Source organism: Hippopotamus amphibius, chromosome 2 (assembly GCF_030028045.1).
Source record: "Hippopotamus amphibius kiboko isolate mHipAmp2 chromosome 2, mHipAmp2.hap2, whole genome shotgun sequence".
NCBI classification, from domain to species: domain Eukaryota; kingdom Metazoa; phylum Chordata; class Mammalia; order Artiodactyla; family Hippopotamidae; genus Hippopotamus; species Hippopotamus amphibius.
Genome location: NC_080187.1, coordinates 187,590,046 through 187,617,339, shown reverse-complemented (window position 1 = coordinate 187,617,339; position 27,294 = coordinate 187,590,046). Strand labels below are relative to the sequence as shown.

The following is a 27,294-nucleotide window of genomic DNA, read 5'->3' as shown; positions in this document are numbered from 1 at the left end:
TGCTACTAATCTAGGAGGGCCAGATAAGTTACTAAATCATAGCCAGAAGCAGGAGTCTCCTTTCTCTCAGATTTTTTGAAGTGGAACTAAGGAAAGAGGAGGAGCCCCTCTTAGGCGGCAAAACTAGGAAAACACAATCTGCTAGAAATCTTGGTTAGAGCTTTGAGGGGGGAAGCTGGTCTGAGAGAATGCAGAACAAGTAGAGATAAGCAGAAATGGGAGTTGGTGAAACAAAGTTGGCAGCATTCAAGTCCTCGTTTTAGTTGTCCTCAAGTCCAGGAGACACCTGCCCTATGTGCAATTTGCTTAATATGGACCATTAAATTCCCCCTTTTTTTTTCTGGAATAGTTGCTTTAATTTTCATTTGGAACCCTTAGTGAGGAGAATCTTTTAAAAGGAATTAGATGTAGTCCAACTAGAACTGAATGTTGATGGCCCACACGTGATGTTAAGACTCAATAACATAAACTTTGTTTGGCAATGTATTCATGTCACACTGTTTGTCTTATTAAAGCCATATGGTAAGACATGTAAAAGAACAGAAGTTTCCAAGGTCAGCCATTATGGGAAGTGACTACCTCTCTCATAAGCAATTTTTTTTAAACATTCTCTGCCCTCATATTCTAGCAAATTTTGTTGTTAAAGGATGATACAAATGAGAAGTCAAAAGGCATACAATCAAGTTTTTTTAAATAAAGGAATATGTTTGAGAAATGACTTTGAAATCATATTTACATTTTCCCTGGAACCATCTTTCCATATGTATTTTATATTCTGCATTTTCTCTTTATGGGTCAGTAACAAATAACCTGAACTTATGAGGTTCTCCCTAATCTTATTCTTTCCATACCTCTTTAGCCTCATTTCTCTTCTCCTTGCGCATGATCCTTGCCTCACAACTTCAATGTGTCAGTTATGTGAAAACCTGATTATTTGGAACTTTATAGACCTTGGAACGCTGGAACTTTGTTTTATTTATAATAGCTCTTATCACTATTTAAAGTTATCTGATTCATATATTTACCAGTATATTGTCTGACTGCTCCCACTTCAATGTAAGCTCCATGAGAAAAGAAACCTGGCCTACCTTATTTACTACAGTATTCTTACTACCTAGAACAATGCTAGGCACACAGGAAGAACTCAAATTTTGTGGAATAAACTAGCATTACAGTAAACAGCGCTAGTATAAAATTTTCTGTCATTTCTAGTTTAGCTTAGCTTAAAATGAATTCTAAATTTACTTAAATTTTAGTGTTTATGCAACTATTTGCATCACGTGAGTGTGATGTGTATATATGTGTCAGAATCAGCAAAATAGTAAAACAAGTTTAATTTTTAATTTATTAGAACCCAGTAAGTGATGACTTTAAAAGCAGAATTTCCATCAAATTAACACTTAATTCAGGGCAAAAATATATTTAAAAAACATAAATCTTAAGGCAGAAGTAAAACATTATAAAACCAGCATGTCTAATTACAGACTGTAGAATGTCAGAATTTTAAGAGATTCACATAGTATTTTATAGCACTAAAATGTTAATACAGTCAGAAATATTATCAACTGATCCAAGATTTCTCAGTTTATAAAATGTCTAGACTGCTAATTGAAGAAATTTTGCCATGTAAGTAATAGCTACCATATAACCAAGTGATTGTTTTTATGACAAAGGAACTAAGGCAGGAAACTTCATGGTATGCATTTGTAAAGATTTTACAGTATTAAATATAAAGTATTACTAGGAATATATTTTAGATTCATCTTCCCACCCTAACTTCCAAAAGGTGTACATCAATTCCCTTTCACTCCACTTAAAAAAATTCTGTGAACTATCATACCTATTCATTATAGGCCTGACTCTACTCATAGCAAAACCATGAATGACTTACTTTGATATGGTAGAAAAAACAATTTTAATAAATCACTACATCTTTTCTTGGTTGCTAAATAATTTTAAACTGAAGTCTAAGAAGTTTTGCACCTCCAATAAGTGAACAACCTTTTTTTTTTTTAACCTCTGTAAGTTTGCCTTTTGTCTAGAACCTGAATACAGGGGGGAAAAAAGCATCTCATGTTCATGTGCAATTAACAGTAGCCCTTCTGAAAAACAGAGTTAACAAGCTTAAATTTCTCATGATCAAAACCTTTTATTTGGGGGGAGGGGGATAAGATTTAAAAGTGCTTTCAATCAGAAAATAAGGATTAGCTAGCTAACACATTCTACTGAAGAGTGTCAAAAAAGACAAATGCATTTAAGATAATTTTGAAGGCTAGCAAATATGAGGTTTATGGGTTCTTAACTAACATATTAAGTAAATACAAAGATTCTTCATCTTTATTACAAATTTTAAGCTATTTTAATAAAATGGCTGTAGACCTCATTGTACTTCTACTTATCTGTGCATTAATAAAAATCTGTTAAAATTGCCTATTTAATACTTCTGAAAAAGTAGTCAAATAAGATCACTAAAACTATCAGAAAAGCTTTGAAATACTGATCGCAAATTCATTTCAAGGTTGATTTAGCCTCTTTCAGAATCTGGCATTTAAATCATTAATATCTTCACCAACTTTAACTCTGAAAATATAAAAATTTTAGCCAGTAATGTTTATAGTTAAACAGTACTGGCATTATGTGAAAAAATAAAAACTGAAAATATATCATCAATCATGCATTTCACAATTTCATGAACTAAGTAAGGTTAAACTCATAAATATTGCTGTGTCTTTGCAGGTTATCTCAGCTTTCATCAGGCCTCAGCTGAAAGCTTATCTGCCAAAACACATCAGTACTCATGTAAAATAAAAAGAATAAGGAAGTGATTTTGCACATTGCTGCCCACTGTTTGGCTTCCAGGTTCCCCTCTCTTTTATGTAACTATTCTAGGTATGTAACTCCTTGAACAGCATGAGATGAGGGGTGGATAGAACAGAACACCTGTTGGGCTAACAAGAATATATTGTGTGTAAAAAGTTTTTCAGTTGAATAATTGTTCTCACTGTGGTTATGCTATGTGCAACATATAAACTGTACAATCATTTTTCCTGTTTGTCCATCTGTGGAAAGAATTAGGCTCAATAAAATGTAAAATATACATTAGTTTGCTTTAAATGCAAAGATTACAGTTTTGCTTACTTTGTTTTTGGCTCAACTGTAACATAATCCCAAAAGTCTCTGCTTTAATAAGATATGAAAAGTTCACATATGTACATGGGATTCTTTCGATTAAATTTTCCCTTAAATCTATCTCAATGTATCTTTACAACTGATACAACTGATCTTTACAACAAAAGTCAAAATCGACAAAGTAGAAATGATTCCATTTTACAGCACTTTAGGTTTTCTTTAAGTTTTCCTTTACGGCTTAAAGGGCATCATTGAAACGTTGCTTCCCATAGTCCGCAGGATCCATTTGAAGTTCTCGTTCTTCGTCATCTGTAAGGAAAATAATCAGGTATCAGGAATATTATTTTTAAAATCACTTGCAGAAATCCAATCAAATAATGTCTCTCTTTTTTTTTCTTCAGCCTTAATGTAGTTTTCTACTTGTTACCTTACACCTTCTGTAAATAGTGTTCTGTTTCTTAGTTGCTTGGCTAATGAATGAAAAGTCTGTAACTGTTTTGGAAGATCACTTAATTTTACTAAATCTTTTGATGACAGAGAAGAAAGAAAGAAGGAAAGAAAGAAGGAAAGGAAGGGAAGGAAGGAAGAAAAAGAGGAGGGAAAGTGGAGAAAGAGAGAGAGAGAGAAAGGAAGAAGGGAAAAGAAAGAGGATGAAAGAAACAGAGCTAGATAGTTAGCAAAGCTTTAGGATCCCACAAGCACTCAGGAGTTGATCCTTTTATATAAACACATTATTTCTATACAGATGAAAGTCCTTAAAATTAAAGCTTTGGTAAAAATCATTCTTTACACACTTTCATACCTTTAAAAACCAAACATTTTTTCTAATAATAAAATTAATCAATAGTCATCAAGTAAAAATTAGAAAAATAAAAGGAAAATAGAAGTTACCCATAATCCCCAAATTTAGCGTTTTAGTGAATTTCTTTGCTATTCTGCAAATAGCTTACCAGCAACTTCCTAAATGGAGTATATTAAAAAAAAACCTGGCACCAAAAACAAACAAACAAAAACCCCACGAATATACAATATTATTAGACACTAACATCCTCAAAGCCACTTTGAGTAGCTGTAGTAAATGACTCCATATAGCGCTTCAGAGTTCAACTTATTTGACTATTGACAGGTTTTTCTGGGTCCTTCTTGGCTATCACCTGTCACTTCACTGCTCTCAGCTTAACTACCAACAATTCGTCTCTTCCTTTCTAATTTTATAGTTTTGAAATAAGACTACTCAGAGTATTAAAATTGGTATTTTAATCAGAGCTTAAGAGGATCCCTTTTTGTACATGGTTTTTAATGATATCTTTTGGCTCTTCCACAGTCTTAAAAATAACTTCTGTTAATTTCTCGTTCACAGTTACAATTACCCAACAGGTTAGTTTTTAATAGATTGAAGTATGACTATCATAACTGTCTGGGAAATAAAATTTTATATAGTTTAAAGAGGGTTATATGTTAGATTCCAAATTCATATGTATACTATAGCTGTCTCCAATCTATTCTTTTATGTTTGATAGGTTTTCCACTCTCAGCTTCTCTAGTATATTCTATGGTAACATTTTGTTCAAGAAAGGGGCCATGTGGTGCATGTACTATGTATGTGTATTTGTATGTACCATGTAGTGTATGTACTATGTATTAACTTTCCAAAATGACGTGTTCTTCTTTACATTTAGTCATTAGAAATGCCAAACAAACTTTCTCTCACCCTTCAATAACTTTCCTGTTAAATTTATAGAAATTATCTTTTAGAATTGCAGGCAATCATTCTTTATATTCTAGCAAATTGATCTCGTATTTTTAATACTGTAATTCAAAAGGAATGATAACCCCAAATCTGTTATGTGCAAAGGCTGAAATTATATCCATAATCACATTTGTATTTTGAAAATATACTAATCATTCTCTTATCAAAGAACTCTTTGTGGGACTTCACTGGTTGGTCCAGTGGTTAAGAATCCACCTTCCAATGCAGGGGACATGGGTTCGATCCCTGGCAGGGAACTAAGATCCCACATGTTGTGGGGCAACTAAGCCCACACGCTGCAACTGTTGAGCATGTGAGCCACAACTAGAGAACCCACGTACCACAACTACAGAGCCCACGCACTACAACTAGAGAGAGAAGCCCGCGTGCTGCAATGAAAGATCCTGCATGCCGCAACTAAGATCTGACACAGCCAAAAATAAATACCACCCCCCCCCCAAAAAAAAAGGAACTCTTTGTACTTTAAAAAATTATCTTGGTTTTAAAAAGGAAAATAATCACTGGCACCTCTTAAGAAAGCTCTCCTTAGGACCCATGTTATGGGACCTCACTGTATGGCTATGAACAGATCTTTCAGGACTTTAGTACTTAAATGAAGACAATTACCATGGAGCAGTGGGAAAAGCTACTATATAAAGAAGAATTTCTAGAAATTTAACAGGAAAGTTATTAAAAGGAAAAAATAATGTTACTTTTTGAGATTTTTAAATAAATAGTTGTAAAGAGAAAATGAGATAAGAGCAAAGGTCTAAGAACAGAAAAACTGAATTCTAGTCCTGGCTCAGACACTTAACAAACGTGATCTAATTCCTAAATCTCTTCAGACCTCTAATTACCTTCTCAGTAGGATAGGGTAACAACTATTTTTCCTACTTCAAAGTAAATTAATGCATAGGAAGGCAGTCTTTACTTCTGAAGTTCTCTATAAATATAAGGAGGAGTTTGTTGGTTTTATTAATTTATGCTCTTTAGCAAAGTTTTAATATGGTGCCTTCACATTGCTTTTCATAATTTCATAGGACTTTTGATTGCCTTTTCTCCCACATAGAGCTATCATTTACATTAACTAAAGTCCACTTTCAGTGTAGCTATTTTAACCAGAGTTCACGTGTCTACCAACAACCTCTTTGCATTTATCTATAAACATGGCAAAGTTACCTAACCAAATCTGATATAGAATAATAGCCACTAAATATAATTAGATGGATTAATATTTTATTTCATTTTACAAAGCAGCAAAATCTGTAAATAGCTCACCAACATAAAATGACTTAAATATAAAGACATTTATAATTTATCAAATGATTTCTAAACTCCCTCAAGTCAAGAAAGGACCACTTCCATAAAGCAAGCTCTACCAAGCAAGAATGCCTTGGGGAAATAAGGCAGTGAGGCTCCATTAAAATGTACAAATTAATCCATGGGCCAAAGTGCAATTATCCTCTAAAGCAGGTAACGCAAGGAAAAAATTCTATACTTGCTTTTACTTAAAAAAAAAAATTATTTTATTAAACAAACACAACAGTGCTTACAGTGTGAAAGATCCTGTTCTAAGTGCTGAATAAATATTTAAATCATATAATCCGCAAAATTGTTGAGTTAGGTAACTATATTTATCCCTATTTTACAGACGAGGATTTTGAGGCATAGAGATATAGGTAATTCACAAGGTCACAGAGCTAGTAAGTGGTGGAGCTAGGATTAAAATCTAGGCAGTCTGGCTCCAGAATCCAGGCACTTATGTACTATGCTAAACTTCCTTCCATAGATGTACTTAGTAATGTGCATTCATATACTAGTAAACAAATTTGGAACTTCTATGGGATTAAAGGTAAGAATAAAGGGAATTTGTAAACATCCATATCCTTACTATAATAAAGAATGAATTAAAAGATACATCCATCGGATGTGTAGTGTTTCCAAAGTTACTCTTTTAGTTAACCTTTTCATTGGGTCACTTACAGAAGTCAGGGAAAAAATGCTTACACCAATGTAAATAAAACAATGTATTTCTTTTAGGATGCTTCAGGAAACCAGGAATTAAAAACCAAAATAAACCACGATCATAAACACAGGGAAAACAGGCTTCACTTAATTCTACAGAACACTCTGCAGGCAGTACTGACCCAAATGATTAATATGCACAAACAGGCATCAGAGATAAAGCTGGAATTCTTTAGCTTCCTATTGGCAGAGATGCTGTCAAAGCCTCCATTTCATAATCCAGAATTTCAGAGACCAAAGTCAGTATCCTAAGCTGAAGCTAGAGCCTTAGTCCTGCAGCTGGAATCTCTAATACTAGGGACCCAAGAGCTTGAGGAAAAACAAAAAAACAAAAACAAAAACAAAAAAACTGCTCCTAATACTAGGGAGAGCAGAGCAGAGCCCCTACTGGGAGAAGTGCGTCTGAAGTGCATGCTTCAATTTTTGAAATCTCTGGCTGCAGAGATTCAATGGTGGCATAAAGTTTTCACTTTCTTTCCAGGGTTTGGGAGAAGATGTTGTTTTAGGCATGCTGAAATATGAAACACATTTGTCCCTAATACTTGTGTTACAGTGATTCCACTGTGACTGTGACCACAAAATTTTAGATCTAGGAAGGACCATCTATTTATTCTAGTTCAACACCCTTACATTACAGATGAAGAAGTGATGGCCCAGAGAGTACAAGTGACTAAAAAAGCAATACACAGCTGGTCTTCTAATTCTAAGGCTAATGGTTTTTCTACTCTACTGCCTGCTTTGACTACAAGTGCAAACTAGCCTGGGAACCCAACCATTATTTCTACACTGAAGCTATGAAGAAATGCTTTTAAATACTCTAACTTGATAATAAAACATGTGGAATACATATTGTTGATAAACTAGGGAAGAACCACAATTCTCCCTCCCCACTTTTTAGACAGTTAATATTATACATAAAGAATCCCTGAAAACATGTTTAAAATTATTTGGGTCTCCAGTATTCCTTTTCAGTCAGTTCACCCAACTTCTCCCTCTGTATTTGCTGGAGCAGATGTTCTCACATCTTTCTTTTCCCTATGATAAAGGAGTCCCTTGGTAGCTGCCCTAACCTTCTGCTGCTATGATCTAGCAAACCTCAAAATGCGATAAAAATTAAGTGGCAACCTCCAGCTCAAGTAAGATGCACTTGCAAATGAGAAAACCCCAAAGTTTAACTAACCATCCCCTCCCTACTTCACTGAGGATATCATCTTGGGTCATCTCCTTATATTCCTTAGAATCAGTGGATTTATTTTCTTGTGAAAGGAAAAGCAGGGGTAGCATGAGGGTACTGGGGACCCAAAGTAGAAAGTGGCAATGAGAACTAGGGGTGGGAGAGGGAGAAGAGTACAGGAAAAAAGAGAGAGAGAGAAGGCACCGAAGATAATCTATTATGGATAAAAGTCATAAAAATATCAAACTAGAATTTTGTGATAAAAGTCATCAACATTAAGACAGCCAAAACATAAGAAATGATTTTCAATTATCATTGAAATTAATTGATCTAATAAAAACCTCAAAATTATCCAATGAGATGACAGAAGCTTCTATGAAAGAAAAATAGAGAATGTTTAAAGTGTAAACAAACAAGATTATAAGACCAGAAGTTAATGAGTTATTAACCTAGTTACAGTTATAAAAACACAAGCTCAATGAGAAAGGCATAAAATGATCAGTCAACACTATTTATCAAGAGCCCCATGTATGCTAAGGACTATCGGGGGGGCAGGTGAATATGAAAGTGGAAAAGGATACAAACAAAACAGAAAGCAAAATAAATGAAAACTCCTGCCCTCCAAGAGCTTACAATCTAATTGGTGATGTGATATGCATGCATGAAAAAGCCTTAAAACAAAGCTATAAATAATTGCAAATAAATATAATCCAAACAAATTACAAAAGCAATGAGAAAGAAATGGTAAGATTTATGAAAAAAGAATGAGATTGTAGAAAAATGGATGAGTACAATTTTTTCAATGATACCAAAAAATGTTTGAGAAGTTCTCATTAACATATCTTTATATAACTCCTAGCATTTATTAATCTCTTTCTATTCCAATAACTATTCTTCCCAAAACTAGAATATAAAATCAAAGTAATGCCTATGTGCAAGTCAGAGTCTCAAGTTTCCCTTTTTCTATTAACTATGCAGTATTCTAGGACAACTATATTTTCTTCTGAGTTTTACAGAAACAATTCTTGTCAGGAACCTAAATAAAATTTAATTGCTTTAAAAAGAGTTAAGGAAGAAATCAAGACAAGTTACACTGAAAAATATTTCATGCAACATATAAAATTGAATATATCACACATTAAGTTCATAATCAATTTTTATAGCAAAGAGAAAAAGCTCCACAAATACTACTAAATGATATAAGCAGGCAGAAAATAGGCCTAAGAACTTGCAATAAAGCAACATACTCAGATATGCATGCATGGGCAGGGGTGCATGCACACAAGTAGATTCTGGACTTTCACTGCATTAAAAGTTCAGAAGGAACACATTTAACAAGGAAAATATGTTGAATCTGTGTATTAAACATAAGACAGACAAATCTTCACAAACTGATTGTTAAGTATAAGTTTTAAGCCTCTCAGAACAAATTTCAAAAACAGGCTTCCTATGCTGAATCATTTGTGAAATAATCTTATCTTCAGTATGGAAGAGACCATTCCCTTTGTGGCTGTCTGGTCAATATCTGTACCTAGAATGATGAATGCTTTCAGAAGAGAAACTGGAAAAGAATTATCTTCTGGGAGTATTTGCCTTAGGTAAAGTCTAGAGCCATTTTAAACAATTTAATTCTAAAATTTATGAAGAGTCTGAGTTTCAAATTATAACTACAATCACTAATACATATAACATAATAGCTAGAAATGAAAATAATTAAAATGATTTATTTAAAGAGCTACAAATACCACTATCATAAAATGGTTTTCAAAATAAAATTGAAAAACTGCACAGAACCTCTCTGTACTAAGCTTGTACTGCTAATAAGTGGGGAAAACTCTACACAAATTCAACCAAAAAACTTAGAGGTGGGTTTCACGGTCACAGCATGGAGGCTAGGCCCACGCTCACCTTGGATGTCTTCCTCTCCACCATCACCATCTTCTTCCTCATTGTAAGCCAGCTCAGCCTGCTTGTCTGCCTCATACTCACCTACGTTACCATCATCCCCATTATAATCCGCCAGTTTAGAGCCATGCTGCGGATCAACAGGGGATTCATTCTCATCAAAGAATCGGCCTGTGAAGTAGGTAGAGGATTAATTCAAGAGTGAAGAGAGAAGAAAAGAAGGGACCTATACTGGAGGTAGACCAGAAAGTAGACAAGTGAAACCTGGCAACTTTCAGGATACTGGTTATAAAAAAAGATACATTTTCTGAAGGTTATCCAAGATAAAAGGAAATATGAATGGAAACTGAAAACAATTTTATTTAAGAATTTCTGTTTTGTGTTAATTTCAGTACTTGCTACTTAAGGTTTGAATGTTTTCTTAAAGAAAAGGGCACAATTTTCAGAACTGTTTTCCTAATAACCAACAACTTCTCTGATAGAAGTATTTGTCTTATTTAACACTTTATGGAATAATAAATAATTTTAATACTAGATACAATACATATTTGAAATTTGCATCATTTATTGCTTTATGAAATGTCACTTTCCATGAATAATTTTCATAATGTTTCTTATCAGAATAAGTGAGTACCGTGTAGACTAGTTTCTTTTTGGAAAATAAGACTAACATACCAGAGGGCCATCTTAAGTTTCTTCAGTGGTAGTGATTCACTATAACCATGGATTTCCAAGAAAGGATGGCAAAGAGAGTAAACTATCAGAATCCCTAGTTGTATGTGTTTTGAAAAACATCCCAAGTAACTCCGATTTATTCTTTCTCATTTCCTGAATCAGATTTCTAAAAGTCAATGACAGAGGAAGCCTAAGAAAGTAGACCTACATGAGGCTATTATATTATACACATTCATAGCAACTAGAAATCAAAGAAGAACAATAGTCATAACACCTACTGTAGAAAGCTATTCAATAATATTCACCAAATGGACACTGAAAATAAAAATGTTAGGCAAACTAAGGTCTGACTCACAAATACAAGTTTAACTCTACTTTGACATTAAATTTAAGTAGCATAAAAGTAAATTTTATTCCAATCCCTAAAATACGAATAACATTAACTTACTGACAATGTAAGAATTTAAGACTTAGAAATAAACACTTTGTGATAGGTTTAAAATGTTTGGAATTACATTTTTAAAATTCACATTGCAATGAGACAAACTTCCTCTGCTTGGAAAGAAAAGTTAAGTACAAAGGGAAAGAATTATGGAGATATTGGTCAACTCTACAGATGGCTCAACGCATCATCAAGCCAATATATTTCTAATTGTTTTGTAAAGAGTCAATCAGGAAATATCCAATATACATAAACAGCTTATACATTTTAAAAAACACAAACAACCTGATTAAAAAATGGGCTGAATAAACATTTTTCCAAAGAAGACATACAGATGGCCAACAGGCACGTGAAAAGATGTTCAAAAATGCTAATTATTAGAGAAATGCAAATCAAAACCACAGTGAGGTATCACCTCACACCAATCAGAATGGGTATGATCAAAAAGTCTAACCTTTCTTGGGACTCCCTAGGTGGCACAGTGGTTAAGAATCCACCTGCCAATGCAGGGGACACAGGTTTGATCCCTGGTCCAGGAAGATCCCACATGCCATGAAGCAACTAAGCCCGTGTGCCACAACTACTGAGCCTGCACTCTAGAGCCCGTGAGCCACAACTATTGAGCCCGTGTGCCACAACTACTGAGCCTGCACTCTAGAGCCTGTGAGCCACAACTAATGAGCCCATGTGCCACAACTACTGAAGCCCACGCACCTAGAGCCTGTGCTCTGCAACCAGAGAAGCCACTGCAATGAGGAGCCCATGCACCACAATGAAGAGTAGCCCTGACTTGCCGCAACTAGAGAAAGCCCATGTGCAGCAACTAAGACCCAACACAGCCAATAAATAAATTAATTTTTAAAAAGTCTATAAATAATAAATCCTGGGAAGTATGTGCTGAAAAGGGAATCCTTGTATACTGTTGGTGGCAATGTAGATTGGTACAGCCACTATGGAAAATAGTATGGAAGTTCCTTAAAAAGCTAAAAATAGGGACTTCCCTGGCAGGCCAGTGGTTAAAACTCTGCACTCCCCAATGTAGGGGACACAGGTTCAATCCCTGGTCAGGGAACTAGGATCCCACATGCTGCATGGTATGGCCTAAACAAACAAACAAACAAAAAACTAAAAATAGAATTACCATATGATCCAGCACTTTCATTCTTGGGTATATATCTGAAGAAAATGCAAATACTAATTCAAAAAGATACATGCACTCCCAATGTTCATAGCAGTATTGTTTACAATAGTTAAGATATGGAAGCAATCTAAGTGTCCATTAATAGATGAATGGATAAAGAAGATGCTACTTAACCATAAAAAGGAATGAAATTTTGCCATTCACAACAACATGGATGGACCTGGAGGGTACTGTGCTTAGTGAAATAAGTCAGACAGAGAAAGACACATACTGTATGTTATCACTTACATGTGGAATCTAAAAAATAAAATGAACTAATGAATATAACAAAACAGAAACAGACTCAGATATAGAGAACAAACTAGTGGTTACCAGTGGGGAGATAAAAGGGGGGAGGTCCAAGATAGGGGCAGGGGATTAAGAAGTACAAACTACTATTTATAAAATAAATAAGCTACAAGGATAGATTGTTCAACACCAGGAATATAGCCAACATTTTATAATAATTTTAAATGGAGTATAATCTATAAAAACTTTGAATCATGTTGTACACCTGAAAACAATATAATATTGTAAACCAGCTGTAACACAATAAAAAAAAAGTCAATCAGGAAAATAGTTAAAGAACAAACCATACCTCACATAGGCTCTTTTTGGGTGGAGGGCAGTTTACAACAGGAGACTGAAGTAAATGCGATTAATAAAAAAAAAAAAAGCATAAAGTCATCTCAAATCTATTCTAGAATAGAGTTGGGTATGTACAATAAATAAATGGAAAAGTTGATAAAATAGAGTTAGAGAAAAGAAATGGATATACAAGAGTTACAAAGGAAAAAGAATAACAAGAATAGGTAAGCTATTCGTGAGAAAGACACTGTCTCCTAATGATGGTATACAAAACAAAACATTGTGGTGTCCTTTATTATTATCTGTTTTTCCAATGATAAAATAAATGATGCCAATGTAAGAAGGAAAAAAGGGAGATTTATAGAAACCTATATTTTCTTTTTCTTAACATGCAATATTATGGACAGAATACCTGAAGCAGTTAAATCATCCATATACAATGTGAAATTGCTGTTTTAAATATATAAACATTTTAATATGGCAACTATTAGTGAGTTTCTCAAGTGAGTTTCTATTTCCTCCAAGAAAATATTTTCATGTTTTATCAGAATTATAAAATAGAGAAGACCAAAAAATTAGTCTAAAAAAGTTATTGCAAAATAGTTAATTTAACTAATATTATAAGACATGGTATATTAATCAAAGAAATGGTCGACCTGTACCTATTATAATATTCCAACACAACAATTTAGAAATTGTCTTCTCTTCTATTTAAAGGTATTTGATGTTCTGACTGGCTTGAATTCAGTCATAAAATTTTCATCTGAGTGATACTCAGATAATAAGAAAATCAACAAGAATGGATGACCACAATAGTAATACATGATATCATATACACAGTACAATAGACAACAAGAGAGAAAAAAAACACAGCCAACTACATAAAGCTGCCAGTCAAGTTGGGGACAGCAAACTTCACAGTAGACAGTGAATGAATATGACTATATAAATAAAATGCATAATGCTGGTCAATATAACAGACTGCTAAATTATATAATTATCAGGCAACGTATCTGCAAAAAAGGTATACCAGGGAGAAATCAGTGTGGCGTAGAGCTAGAAAGGAAGGTTTCAAAAAAAGAGGCAATCAGGGTTCTGTACTGTAGTGGTGATCACATTCACCTCACAAAAAAGAGGCCAATATATTGGACCATGACAGTGAGAAGGAACGGAACATTCAAATAAGTAAGAACAAAGATGGAGTACTCTGGAGACAGTAAAGAGATTAATTTGACTGGATTTATATTAGAAAGTAGAAAGAGGAAGTTTGGATAAGCAAATTGGGAATAATTATGCAAGAACTTTAAAGTCAGAGATTTTAAAAGGCTTCCTATATCTGCTTCACAAGGTCACTGTACATTCCAAAGAAAGGCTTGTCTTCAGGACTGGTCCTTGGCTTTATCGTGGGAGATAACATCTGAGCCCTTGAGCCATGCTATATCAGTCTGATTAGACAAATTTATCCTAATGAAGTGATCCATGGTGAATATTTGTTTTTGCTAGGTGGAGGTGGGCAGGTCTAGAGTCCGAATAGTTGACCTTAGTCATGTGGACAATGCATGACTATATGAGGACACTACATGAATAACCCCCAGCAAAAACCCTGAACACCAAGGATCATGTGAGCTTCCCTGGCTGGCAACACTTCACACGTGTTTTGTCACACTTCTTTGCTGGAAGAACTAAGCACATCTCCATGCAACTCCCCTGGAAGGAGACACTTGGAAACCTGCATCTGCTTTCTCTTGGACGTTGCTCCACGAGCCTTTTCCATTTACCAATTTTAATTTCTGTCCTTCTGCTGTGCTAAACTATAACTGTGAGTATAGTAACTCCTCTGGATCCTGGAGCCCTTCTATTAAATCATCAAGCCTCAGGGTGGTCTTGGGAGACTCCCAACACAGCATCTTAATATATCTATTCTGCAAATTACTTTATTCCCTCCACATTATGTTTTTGAGATCTATCCATGTTGGTGAATGTAGCTTTATTCATTCATTTTAACTCCTATATGATTCCATTGTATGTATGGTACATATCATACTGATGAGTATTTTCAAATTTCAATGTAATAATAAATATTCTTGTACACAGACCCCTTATACATAAGGTTTGTAGGTAACAGGTGCTAAATTGAATGGTATGTGCATCTTCTCATTCTTATGATTGATCTTTTTAAAAAAAATTAATTTATTTTTGGCTGCATTGGGTCTTCGTTCCTGCGCACGGGCTTTCTCTAGTTATGGCGAGTGAGGGCTAATCTTCGTTGCAGTGTGCAGGTTTCTCACTGTGGTGGCTTCTCTTGTTGTGCAGCATGGGCTCTAAGCATGTGGGCTTCAGTAGTTGTGGCATGTGGGCTCAGTAGTTGTGGCTCACAGGCTCTAGAGCGCAGGCTCAGCAGTTGTGGCACACGGGCTTAGCTGCTCCATGGCATGTGGGATCTTCCCGGACCAGGATTTGAACTCATGTCCTCTGCACTTGCAGGTAAATTCCTAACCACTGTGCCACCAGGGAAGTCTCTATGATCAATCTTCTTTTTTTTAAGCTCTTTACTGGAATATAATTGCTTTACACTGTTGTGCCAGTTTTTGCTGTACACCAAAGTGAATCAGCTGTATTTATACATATATCCCCATATCCCCTCCCTATCCCAGCCCTCTAAGCCATCACCCATCATTGAGTTGAACTCCCTGTGTTATGCAGCAGCTTCCCACTAGCTATCTATTTTACATTTGGTAGTATATATATGTCAATGCTACTCTCTCACTTCATCCTAGCTTCCCCTTTGCCACTCCCCCTCCACCACCCCGTGTCCTCAAGTCTGTTCCCTACATCTGCATCTTTATTCTTGCCCTGCCACTGGGTTCATCAGTACCATTTTTTTAGATTCCATATATGTGACTTAGCTATGGTATTTGTTTTACCCTTTCTGGCTTACAAACTCTCTATGACAGGCTCTAGGTCCACCAACCTCACTACAAATAATTCAGTTTCATTCCTTTTTATGGCTGAGTAATATTCCTTTGTATGTATGTGCCACATCTTCTTTATCCATTCATTTGTTGATGGGCATTTTGGTTGCTTCCATGTCCTGGCTATTGTAAATAGTGCTGCAGTAAATATTGGGATACATGTTTCTTTTTGGATTATGGTTTTCTCAGGGTATATGTTCAGTAGTGGGATTACAGGGTCATATGGTAGTTGTATTTTTAGTTTTTTAAGGAACCTCCATACTGTTCTCCATAGTGGCTGTACCAATTTATATTCCCACCAACAGTGCAGGAGGGTTCCCTTTTCTCCACATCCTCTTCAGCATTTATTGTTTCTAGCTTTTTTGATGATGGCCATTCTGACCGGTGTGAGGTGAAACCTCATTGTGGTTTTGACTTGCATTTCTCTGATGATTCGTGATGTTGAGCATCTTTCCATGTGTTTGTTAGCCATCTGTATGTCTTCTTTGGAGAAATGTCTATTTAGGTCTTCCGTCCATTTGTGGATTATTTGCTTTTTGGGTATTAAGCTGCATGAGCTGCTTGTATATTTTGGAGATTAATCCTTTGTCAGTTGCTTCATTGGCAAATATTTTCTCCCATTCTGAGGGTTGTCTTTTCGTCTTTTTTATGGTTTCTTTCGCTGTGCAAAAGCTTTCAAGTTTCATTAGGTCCCACTTGTTTATTCTTGATCTTATTTCCATTATTCTAGGAGATGGGTCAAAAAGGATCTTGCTTTATGTTATAGACTGTTCTGCCTATGTTTTCCTCTAGGCGTTTTATAGTGTCTGGCCTTACGTTTAGGTCTTTAATCCATTTTGAGTTTATTTTTGTGTATGGTGTTAAAGAGTGTTCTAATTTCATTCTTTTACATGTAGCTGACCAATTTTCCCAGCACCACTTATTGAAAAGGCTGCCTTTTCTCCATTGTATATCCTTGCCTCCTTTGTCATAGATTAGTTGACCGCAGTTTATCTCTGAGCTTTCTATCCTGTTCCACTGATCTATATTTCTGTTTTTGTGCCAGTACCAAATTGTCTTGATCACTGTAGCCTTGTAGTATAGTTTGAAGTCAGGAAGCCTGATTCCACCAACTCCATCTTTCCTTCTCAAGATTGCTTTGGCTATTTGGGGTCTTTTGTGTTTCCATACAAATCGTAAAATTTCTTGTTCTAGTTCTGTGAAAAATGCCATTGGTAATTTGATAGGGATTGTGTTGAATCTGTAAATTGCTTTGGGTAGTATAGTCATTTTCACAATGTTGATTCTTCCAATCCAAGAACATGGTATGTCCCTCCATCTGTTTGTATCGTCTTTGATTTCTTTCATCAGTGTCTTATAGTTTTCTGCATACAGATCTTTTGCCTCCTTAGGCAGGTTTACTCCTAGGTATTTTATTCTTTCGGTTGCAATGGTAAATGGGAGTGTTTCCTTGATTTCTCTTTCTGCTCTTTCATTGTTAGTGCATAGGAACGCAAGAGATATCTGTGCATTAATTTTGTATCCTGCTACTTTACTAAATTCATCGATTAGTGCTAGCAGTTTTCTGGTAGCATCTTTAGGGTTTTCTATGTATAATATCATCTCATCTGCAAAGAGTAACAATTTTACTTCTTTCCCAGGATTCCTTTTATTTCACTTTCTTCTCTGATTGCTGTGGCTAAAACTTCCAAAACTATGTTGAATAATAGTGATGAGAGTGGGCACCCTTGTCTTGTTCCTGTTCTTAGAGGGAATGCTTTCAGTTTTTCACCATTTAGAATGATGTTGGCTGTTGGTTTGTCATATATGGCTTTTATCATGTTGAGGTAATTTCCTTCTATGCCCATTTTCTGGAGATACTTTTTTTTATTATAAATGGATGTTGAATTTTGTCAAAAGCTTTTTCTGCACCTATTATCATATGGTTTTTAATCCTTCAACTTGCTAATATGATGTAACACATTGATTAATTTCCGTATATTGAAGACTCCTTGCATCCCAGGGATAAACCCCACTTGATCATGGTGTATGATCTTTTTAAAGTGTTGTTGGATTCTGTTTACCTAGTATTTTTTGAGGATTTTTGTATCTATATTCATCAGTGATATTGGCCTCTAATTTTCTTTTTTTGTGACATCTTTGGCTGGTTTTGGTATCAGGGTGATGGTGGCCTTGTAGAATGAGTTTGGGAGTGTTCCTTCTTCTGCTACATTTTGGAAGAGTTTGAGAAGCATAGGTGTTAGCTCTTCTCTAAATGTTTGATAGAATTCGCCTGTAAAGCCATCTGGCCCTGGGCTTTTGTTTGTTGGGAGATTTGTGTGTGTGTGTGGGTCAGTAATTTGGGCTGGGTTCAGGCAGGTTGTTGGGAGATTTTTAATCACAGTCTCAATTTCAGTACTTGTGATTGGTCTGTTCACATTTTCTATTTCTTCCTGGTTTGGTCTTGGAAGATTGTACTTTTCTAAGAATGTATCCATTTCTTCCAGGTTGTTGATCAATCTTTTGATTAACAAAAGTTCTTAATTTTAATAAAGCCCAATTTATCATCTTCTTCATTTATGGTTAGCTTTTGGGAGAGGCTTATCTGGTTTAAGAAATCTTTGCCTATTCCACATCATGAATATATTCTCCTGTTTTCCTCTAGAAGTTTTAAATCTGCAATCTATCTTGAACTTAATTTTGTGTATTGTGTGAGATGAGGAGCCAAGGTTATTATTTTTCCATTTGGCTATCCAACTGACCCAGTACTATTTATTGAAAAGACTATCCTTCTCCACCCCATTGCACCGCAGTATCAACTTTGTCATAAACCAAGTGACCATATACATGTGGTCAGTTCCTGTATTCTCTATTCTGTTCCATTGGTCCATTTGTCCACTGTTGTGCCAATACCACACTGTGTGAATTACTTTATCAATAGCAGTTTTTATAATAAGTATTGATATCTGGTAGTGGACATCAATAAGTTTTGTTCTTATAGACTCTTGGCTATTCTTAGCAAGACATATATATGTATAGCTGAATCACTTTGCTGTATACGTGAAAGTAACACAACTTTTTAAACTTTACTTCAATTAAAAAAAAGTAACTTGCAAAAAGCTAAAAAAAAGTGTCATTAAAAATTTCATTTTATATGTTTACTGCTGATATATAGAAATGCAACTGTTTTATATTAATCCTATATCTAATAACTTTGCTAAATATATTTTTAATAGTTTGTAAATTGTTTTTTGAATTTTCTACATATAAAATCATCTTAATATTGGTTTATCAGTTTTATTTCTTCCTTTCTAAACTCTATACTGCTTATTTTCTTTTCTTCTAGTTTATTTCACTGACTAGGACTTACAGTGAAAAGCTGAATAAAAGTGTAATGGTTATCCTAGTCTTCTGGATTTCAGTGGAAAGTTTTTGATAATTCACCATTAAGTATGATGTTTGTGATAGGATCTTGGCAGATAACTCTTTATCAGGTTAAGGAAATTACCTTCTAATCCTAGTTTGCTTAGAGTTTGTTGTTTTTAATGAATACATGTTGAATTTCCTCAAATGCTTTCTTTGCATGTATTGAGATGATTGATTTTTGTCATATATTTGGTAAATACGGTGAATTACACAGACTGCTTTTCAAATATTAAATAACCTTGCATTTTGAGAATAAATCCAACATGGGCATTATGTATATAATTTTTACCTATCTCTGGACTTGATTTACTAACATTTTTCTCAAGATTTTTAATATCTATATTAATAAGAGGGACTGTCCTATAATATTCTTTTTTCATAGCATCCATAGTTTTGCTATCATCCAACTTATGCTAGCTTCATAAAATGAGTTGGGAAAGTGTGTCTTCCTTTTCAGTTCTCTGAAAGAGTTCATGTTAGATTGTTTGGATGCTTCCTTAAATGTTTCAAAGAATTCACCAGTGAAACCATTTGGGCACAAAAATTTCATTAAGGGAGAGTTTTAAATTGATTCAATATTTTAAATAGACATGGGACTATTCAGATATTCTTTATCTTCTTGTGCTAGTCTTGTATACAGGTGTTCTAGGATATTGCCTATTTCTTCTAAATTTTCAAATGTTTCATTTTCAATTAGTGTTTCAAACACTAATTCATAATACCTCACTAAATATCCTTTAATATTGTTATTTGCAGGATCTCTATTGATGCTCTCTTTTTCATTCGTGATAGTGTTAATTTGTGCCATCTCTTTCTGTCTTGATTTGTGTTAGGAGTCTTATTTTCACTAGTCTTTTCAAAGAGCCAATTTTTGGGTTTGTTGATTTAATTATCAATTTCATATAGTGATCCTGAATTTAGTAATCTAGCTAAACTCTCATTACTTAAAGCAGCATCTCTTTTGGGATGTGGTGACACTTTTGATTACCTATTCAACTTACTTAATGGTTATTGATTTATTCAGGCTTTCAAATCTTCTTGAGCTAATTTTTATAATTAATTTTCCAGGAAACTACCCATTTGATCTAAATTTTCAAATTTATTGTCAAAGTTTTTAGAATATTATTTATTTTATTTCTTCTATTTTTCTTCACTAATATTACTAGGGGTATGCTAAGTCTTTTATTTTTATTTTTAGTATGTATGTATATATGTGTGTGTGTGTATGTATGTTTTGGCTGTGTTGGGTGTTGTTGCTGCATGCGGGCTTTCTCTAGTTGCGAGCAGGGGTGACTCTTCATTGTGGTGCTCGGGACTCTTATTGCAGTGGCCTCTCTTGTTGTGCAGCACGGGCTCTAGGCATGTGGGCTTCAATAGTTGTGGCACAAGGGCTCAATAGTTGTGGCTCGCAGGCTCCAGAGTGCAGGCTCAGTAGTTGTGGCGCACAGGCTTAGCTGCTCTGCAGCATGTGGGATCTTCTTGGACCACGGCTTTAACCTGTGTCCCCTGCCTTGATAGGCAGATTCCCAACCACTAGCGCCACCAGGGAAGTGCTGCTTATCTTAAGTTTTTTGTTATTTTTGTTGTTTTGGGGTTTTTTTGCTCCTAATTATTCTTTACTTTACATTTCATTTATAACTGCTTATCTTTATTTTTTCCTCCCTTCTACATTCTTTAGGTTTCCTCTGTTATTTATTTGTTTTGTTCCCTCTTTCTCTGAGCTAGATTTGCTTGGTTTCTAACCCCAACTTAGCAATTTACTAGCTAAGTAATCTTGAAAGTGTTATGAAACTTCTTTGTGGGAGTTCCCTGGTGGTCCAGTGGTTATGACTCCACACTATCACTGCAGGGGGCACAAGTTCGATCCGTGGTCCGAGAACTTAGTACCACCATCATTATAACAGTAGAATTACACCTACTACCACTACTACTACTATTACTACTATTGTTCTGGGTTGAATTCAACTCATTTAATTAAAAATTTTTCTTTTCCTTAATGCTTTTGAGGCCGTAAATTTAGCTGTAAATACTATTTTAGATGTATCCCTAACATTTTGATATGTGTGGTACTTATATTATTGTATCATTCAGTTCTTCAAATTTTCAAATGCCCATTATAAATCCCCCCAAAAAAAGAATTACTGAGGACTGACTCTTTATAGCTTATAATACAAGGGTTTTAAAATAATATTCATGATATAAATTTTGTGACATTTATTAAGATTCCCTATGACTTAGTATCTAGACAAGCTCTGTAATTATTCCATGAATACTTGAAAAATGTTTTGCTCTTCATTAAGCAATGGGATCTGTATACATTTATATATATTTGAATAAACTTGATAGATTTTGCTTCAAAATTTCTATAGTCTTGGTGATTTATAGGTTTTGAAAGAAGTATATTAAAACATTTCATATTAATTATGTAGTTGTCAATTACTCCTTGAAACTGCATCAGCTTTTTGTCTTTCTATTTCCCTGCTATGTATTTAGATGAGGATTCCCTCTTCTTAGGAGATTGTTTCTCTTGATATTATGGAGTATCCTTTAATTTTTCTTTTTTCTTTAACACCTATTTTGTTATTTGTTAATGCTTTACATCAGCTTTCTTTTGATTATCATTTCTCCAAGAAATATCTTTTTTTCTTACATTATAGTAAAATACATGTAACAAAATTTACCATCTTAACCAATTTTAAGTGTATATAGTTCAGTGGCATTAAGTACATTGACAGTGTTGTGCAACCATCACCACCATATGTGTTCAGAATTTTTTTCGTCTTTCCAAACTAAAATTCTGTATGCATTAAATAATACCCCCTTCCCTACTCAGCCCCTGGCAACCACCATTTTACTTTCTATTTTTGTGAATTTTACTACTCTAGGTACCTCATATAAGTGGAATCACAACAGTATTTGCCCTTTTGTGACTGGCTTATTTCACTTGTCACAATGTCTTGAAGGTTCACCTATGTTGAGGCATGTGTCAGAATTTCATGCCTTTTAAAGGCCAAATAATATTCCATTGTACATATATGCCATACTTTGTTTATCCATTCATTTGCTGAATATTTGGGTTGCTTCCACCTTTTGGCTATTAGGAAAAACGCTATTATGAATATGAATGCACAAGTACTCATTCGAGCCCGTTTTCAATTCTTCTGGGTATATACCCAGAAGTGAGAAGCCTCTTTTATAGTCCTTTTAAGACTTAGTTGTAAACACTATATATAGCTGGGTTCGATTTGCATATCCTTGTATCATCTCTTTTAACAGGTAACTTTAATCTGTTTATATTTATCGTGGTTTTTGTAGTATTTGATCTTATTTCTTTGATTTTACTGTTTAGACTCCTTTCTTTGAATTTTCTTCTTCCTTTCTTTCAATGTTATCTCCTATTCCTCCTCTACCCACTGAATACATCTTCATTTTGTTCTTGCTGTCTCATTAGCTATATATAGTTTATGTTGGTAGTTATTTTCCACTAATCACAATGAAGATATTATTCCATTATTGTCTGGCCTTTAATTTGCTGATGAAAAATCTGCTGTTAATATAATTGTCATTCCCTGGAAATAACCTATATTTTTTGGTATCATTTAAGATTTTTTTCCTTTAGTTTTGGATACTTTCAGGGTTTTCTACAATGCCTAAAAGCAAAGACTTTCTTCATTTATCCCAGACATATGTGATCTAAGAATTCATGTCTTTCTTCAACCACAGAAAATTCTGAGCACTTCAGAGTTTTCAAGTTTCTTTTCAAATATTGATTATCTACCATTTACTCTATTCTCTATCCAAAACTCCTGTTAGATACAGATATCTTCTGTCTCTCTTAACATCTCTGTCACAGATACATATGATATATACTTGTCTCTACATCTACTTATGTCTTCGCCACTCTGTGCTACGTTCTTGTTGAATATCTCAGTACAAGATTCCAAATCAGTCAACTATGTTCCTGGTCTATCCCATACACTGATTTTTTATTTCAATGATCATATTTTTCATTTCTAAAATGTATAATTGGTTTTTTTTTGGGGGGGGATATAGAATATTTATTTGAAAACCCTATTAACTAATTTGAACTAACTGACATTTATGCCTCAAAACTATACCAAAAAACTACAGAATACATAGTATTTTCAAGTGTATTTGGAATAGTTACCAAAACAGACATTATACTAAGCAGAAAAGCAAGTAGACATAAATTTCAAAGGATTGAAATTAGTGACCACAATGGGATTGTTTGACCACAATGGGATTAATCAAGAAATAAATAATGACTAGAAAATCCCAAAATCTCAAAAGAGAACTGTTTTAAAGAAATTAAAACTGTTATTTTCCCTTAAACAAGCAAATCAAAATGGAGTTGGTGGAATCAGGCTTCCTGACTTCAAACTATACTACAAGGCCATAGTGATCAAGACAATATGGTACTGGCACAAAAATAGAAAGGAAGATCAATGGAATAGAATAGAGAACTCAGAAGTAAGCCCAAACACATATGGGCACCTTATCTTTGACAAAGGAGGCATGAGTATACAATGGAAAAAAGACAGCCTCTTCAATAAGTGGTGCTGGGAAAATTGGACAGCAACATGTAAAAGAATGAAATCAGAACACTTCCTAACACCATACACAAAAATAAACTCCAAATGGATTAAAGACCTACATGTAAGGCCAGACACTATAAAACTCCTGGAGGAAAACATAGGCAGAACACTCTATGACATATATCAAAGCAAGATCCTTTTTGATCCACCTCCTATAATTGGTTTTTATATGTTTTTATTTCATTTCTGCCTTTTTCTTTTCTTTTTTTATATAAATTTATTTATTTATTAATTGGCTGCATTGGGTCTCCATTGCTGCCCACGGGCTTTCTCTAGTTGCAGCGAGTGGGGGCTACTCTTCGTTGCGGTGCGCGGGCTTCTCATTGCAGTGGCTTCTCTTGTTGTGGAGCATAGGCTCTAGGAGCATAGGCTTCAGTAGTTGAGGCACACAGGCTCAAGAGTTGTGGCTCACGGGCTCTAGAGTGCAGGCTCAGTAGTTGTGGTGCACGGGCTTAGTTGCTCCGCATCATGTGGGATCTTCCTGAAGCAGGGATTGAACCCATGTCCCCTGCATTGGCAGGAGGATTCTCAACCAGGGCGCCACCTAGGAAGTCCCTGCCTGTTTCTTAATCTCTTCTTTTTTTGAATAAGTTATTTCTTTATCTCTCTTTGAGGACCCTTAAATACACAAAAATAATTTTCATGTTTCAACTGCTGTTATGTTGGCTATCTCTCTTAGCATTAATATTTTTCATATATTTGGGAGTTTTGGTTTGCTGATTAGTTTTCAGTGTGAATGTGTGTGTGGGGGGGGTTGGGGTATTTGTTTTTTCTCTCCTACCCTCTCTGTGTTCACCTATATTTTCATTTCATTTCATTTCATTTCATTTCATTTCATTTCATTTCATTTCATTTCATTATCTGTTCATTTTAAAGATGCTTTCACCCAGTTCCCCAGACTAGGATGAGGTCTTTTAAATCACATTTAAGAGTTTCTATTCCATGATGCTATCTGGGATAGCACAGATTCACTACAGAACTAATGGTGATGTGGTATGACCATGTAGCATGGTCCCAAGCCTACATCTGCAGGTTTCTGTTTCCATAAGCCTTCAGGTTGCTAAACACTGTAGTTCTTAATGGCAGTTAGCAAACTTTATTTTCTGCTTCCTCTGCCAAGGAAGATAGGGCAATATTTATATCCTGGCATTAAGCAATAAGCCTGGCTCCCATTATATGCTTTTGTACTTAAGAGTCAAATTCCTGGAAGCCTCATTTTCAGACCTGGAACCTAACAGATCTAATCATTTAATTCCTTTTACCATCTTGTATTTTTGTTTCATTTCTTGACCACAGTAATTTTTAGCATGTTTTTGACATTATCAAAATACCCTTTTAGTTCTCTCTTTTTTACATTTTATCTATTGTTATATGTGTGAGTAGAGTGGATTTCTCAAAGGTGATGAACTCACTAAGCCATCCAGATCAGAGATCGAAAAATACTTAAAAAAAAATCCATATATAAAATCATGTACTCTCTGATACACCAGTTTGTCTCACCAATGTTGTTTAGGAGAATTGTTAACCATAGTTAAATAAATGAATTTCTGCTGCTACTAACCCTGAAGGAGGCATACAGAAAAGCCCATATTGATCAACAATTACCACCTACTGTTTTGAAAGTCCTTGTGACTTTCAGTACAGGGCTTACATTTCAAATAAACTGTTTTCTCAGTTAAAGGCATCTAAGTATATAGAGTACACCCCTCCTAGGTGGCAAACAGGTGCGCCTTCCATAAATTCTCAATTTCAAGGACTTTGGAGGATGTCTATTTCTTTGAAGTGTGCCTCCATGATACTCTAAAGTATCCCCTAAACTATATTTTGTGTCATTATATAGCCTACATTCTACATTTTAAATTAAACCAACCCAAATATATTTTCTAAATATGGCAAAACACGCCAACAAATTACCTAGCCATTTTTGCACAATGTGGAAAGAAAAAATTAAATTTACAAAAAATGTATCCGTATAAATATGATATATTAAATTACAAAAAAATACCAAATTTAAAACTGCCCCCAAAATTGCTGTGGTCATTGTATGAAGTCTAAGATTTTCCCCACTATGTCCAGGAGTCAGTTTCAATAAAATTTTCAACTTGTTCTAACAGTATATCATTTAGTACCTACAGAATCAAATTCTTTTATATTCATTTATATTTACACTTCTATTATTTGTACTTATTGGTCTCTATATACCTTTGGTCTCTAGATGAAGTAAAATTAGATGAAGATGTGGATTGAGATTGTAACTGCCCTGTCTTCATGATGCAAAAGGAGGCAGGACAGAAAAAAGATTCCTTCACATACTCAGACACTTTCTTCCCATTCCTACTTCATATTTTCCATTTATCAACAAGGCCTCATTATGATAACAGTGTTCTGTCTCTGACATTTTCTTTGTTTTTTTTTTCCTTTTTAAAAAATTTATTTATTTATTTGCTGCACTGGGTCTTTGTTGCTGCACATGGGCCTTCTCTAGTTGCAGCGAGCAGGGGCTCCTCTACATTGTGCTGCGGGGGCTCCTCACTGTGGTGGCTTCTCGTTGCAGAGCATGGGCTCTAGGTGCACAGGCTTCAGTAGTTGTGGTACACAGTTTCGACAGTTGTGGCTTATGGGCTCTAGAGCACAGGCTCACTAGTTGTGGTGCACGGGCTTAGTTGCTCCTTGGCATGGGGGATCTTCCTGGAACAGGGATCAAACCTGTGTCCCCTGCCTTAGCAGGCATATTCTTAACTGTGCCACCTAGAAAGTCCCCTGTGTCTGCCATTTTCAATGCAGTATCTTTTTTCTTGAGACTACAATCTCCTCATTTACCATTTTTCAATATTACTTCTCAGTCTAATGCCCTCTGCTCACTAACTTTCAGTTACTACTTCCCTCTCAAGCCCAGCCTAACCTCATGTACCTTTCTATACTGCCATGGATTCCAAATAGCTAAGCTCCTGCCCTGGATCAACTACAGTTTCTATTCTATATTCTCATTTATAGAAAGGGGACACAAACTCACATGCCTCCAAGTATCAGACAAACAAGATAACTGGATGTATTATGTCAAAGTGGGATTATAAGAAATGGGACAAGTTAAGTCTCATTCTAAACAGAATAGTCATAATCAGTTCCAGTGATTATGTCAAATATTCTGGCTTAAGAGAATTAGATATTGGGAATTTTATGTGAAATCTCTTGATTTTTAAAAACTGGCAACTATTTCAGATTTTTAAAAATCACTGTGTGGACCAAACAAAACTGATATGCTAGTTGGACATGGAGAAGTGTCATCAGTTCTCAATCTCTGCAAAGAATTATTTTTGCTATTTAACAAAGTTTTGGAAACAAAACATATAAATCTAGTCTAATACATATAGATCTAGCCTTCAAATTCAACAAAAGCCTGGCCATTCCTATAAGCTTTAATCTCCCTAATGAA

At 34.8% G+C, this 27,294-nt stretch overlaps 1 protein-coding gene across 2 annotated transcripts in view; it reads right to left on the bottom strand.

The window, feature by feature from the left end:
- Positions 1-1,327: 1,327 nt before the first annotated feature.
- Positions 1,328-27,294, bottom strand: part of GOLM2 (golgi membrane protein 2) — a 114,622-nt gene continuing 88,655 nt past the window's right edge. The window contains exons 9-10 of one of the 2 annotated variants that reach the window (XM_057721979.1): positions 9,987-10,154; positions 1,328-3,438 (exon numbers count right to left, since the gene is read on the bottom strand). In XM_057721979.1, coding sequence (XP_057577962.1) covers positions 3,368-3,438; positions 9,987-10,154 — 239 coding nt within the window. In that variant the 3' untranslated portion in view covers positions 1,328-3,367. The remainder of the gene's footprint in view (positions 3,439-9,986; positions 10,155-27,294) is intronic. The other variant, XM_057721980.1, reaches the window with a different exon arrangement.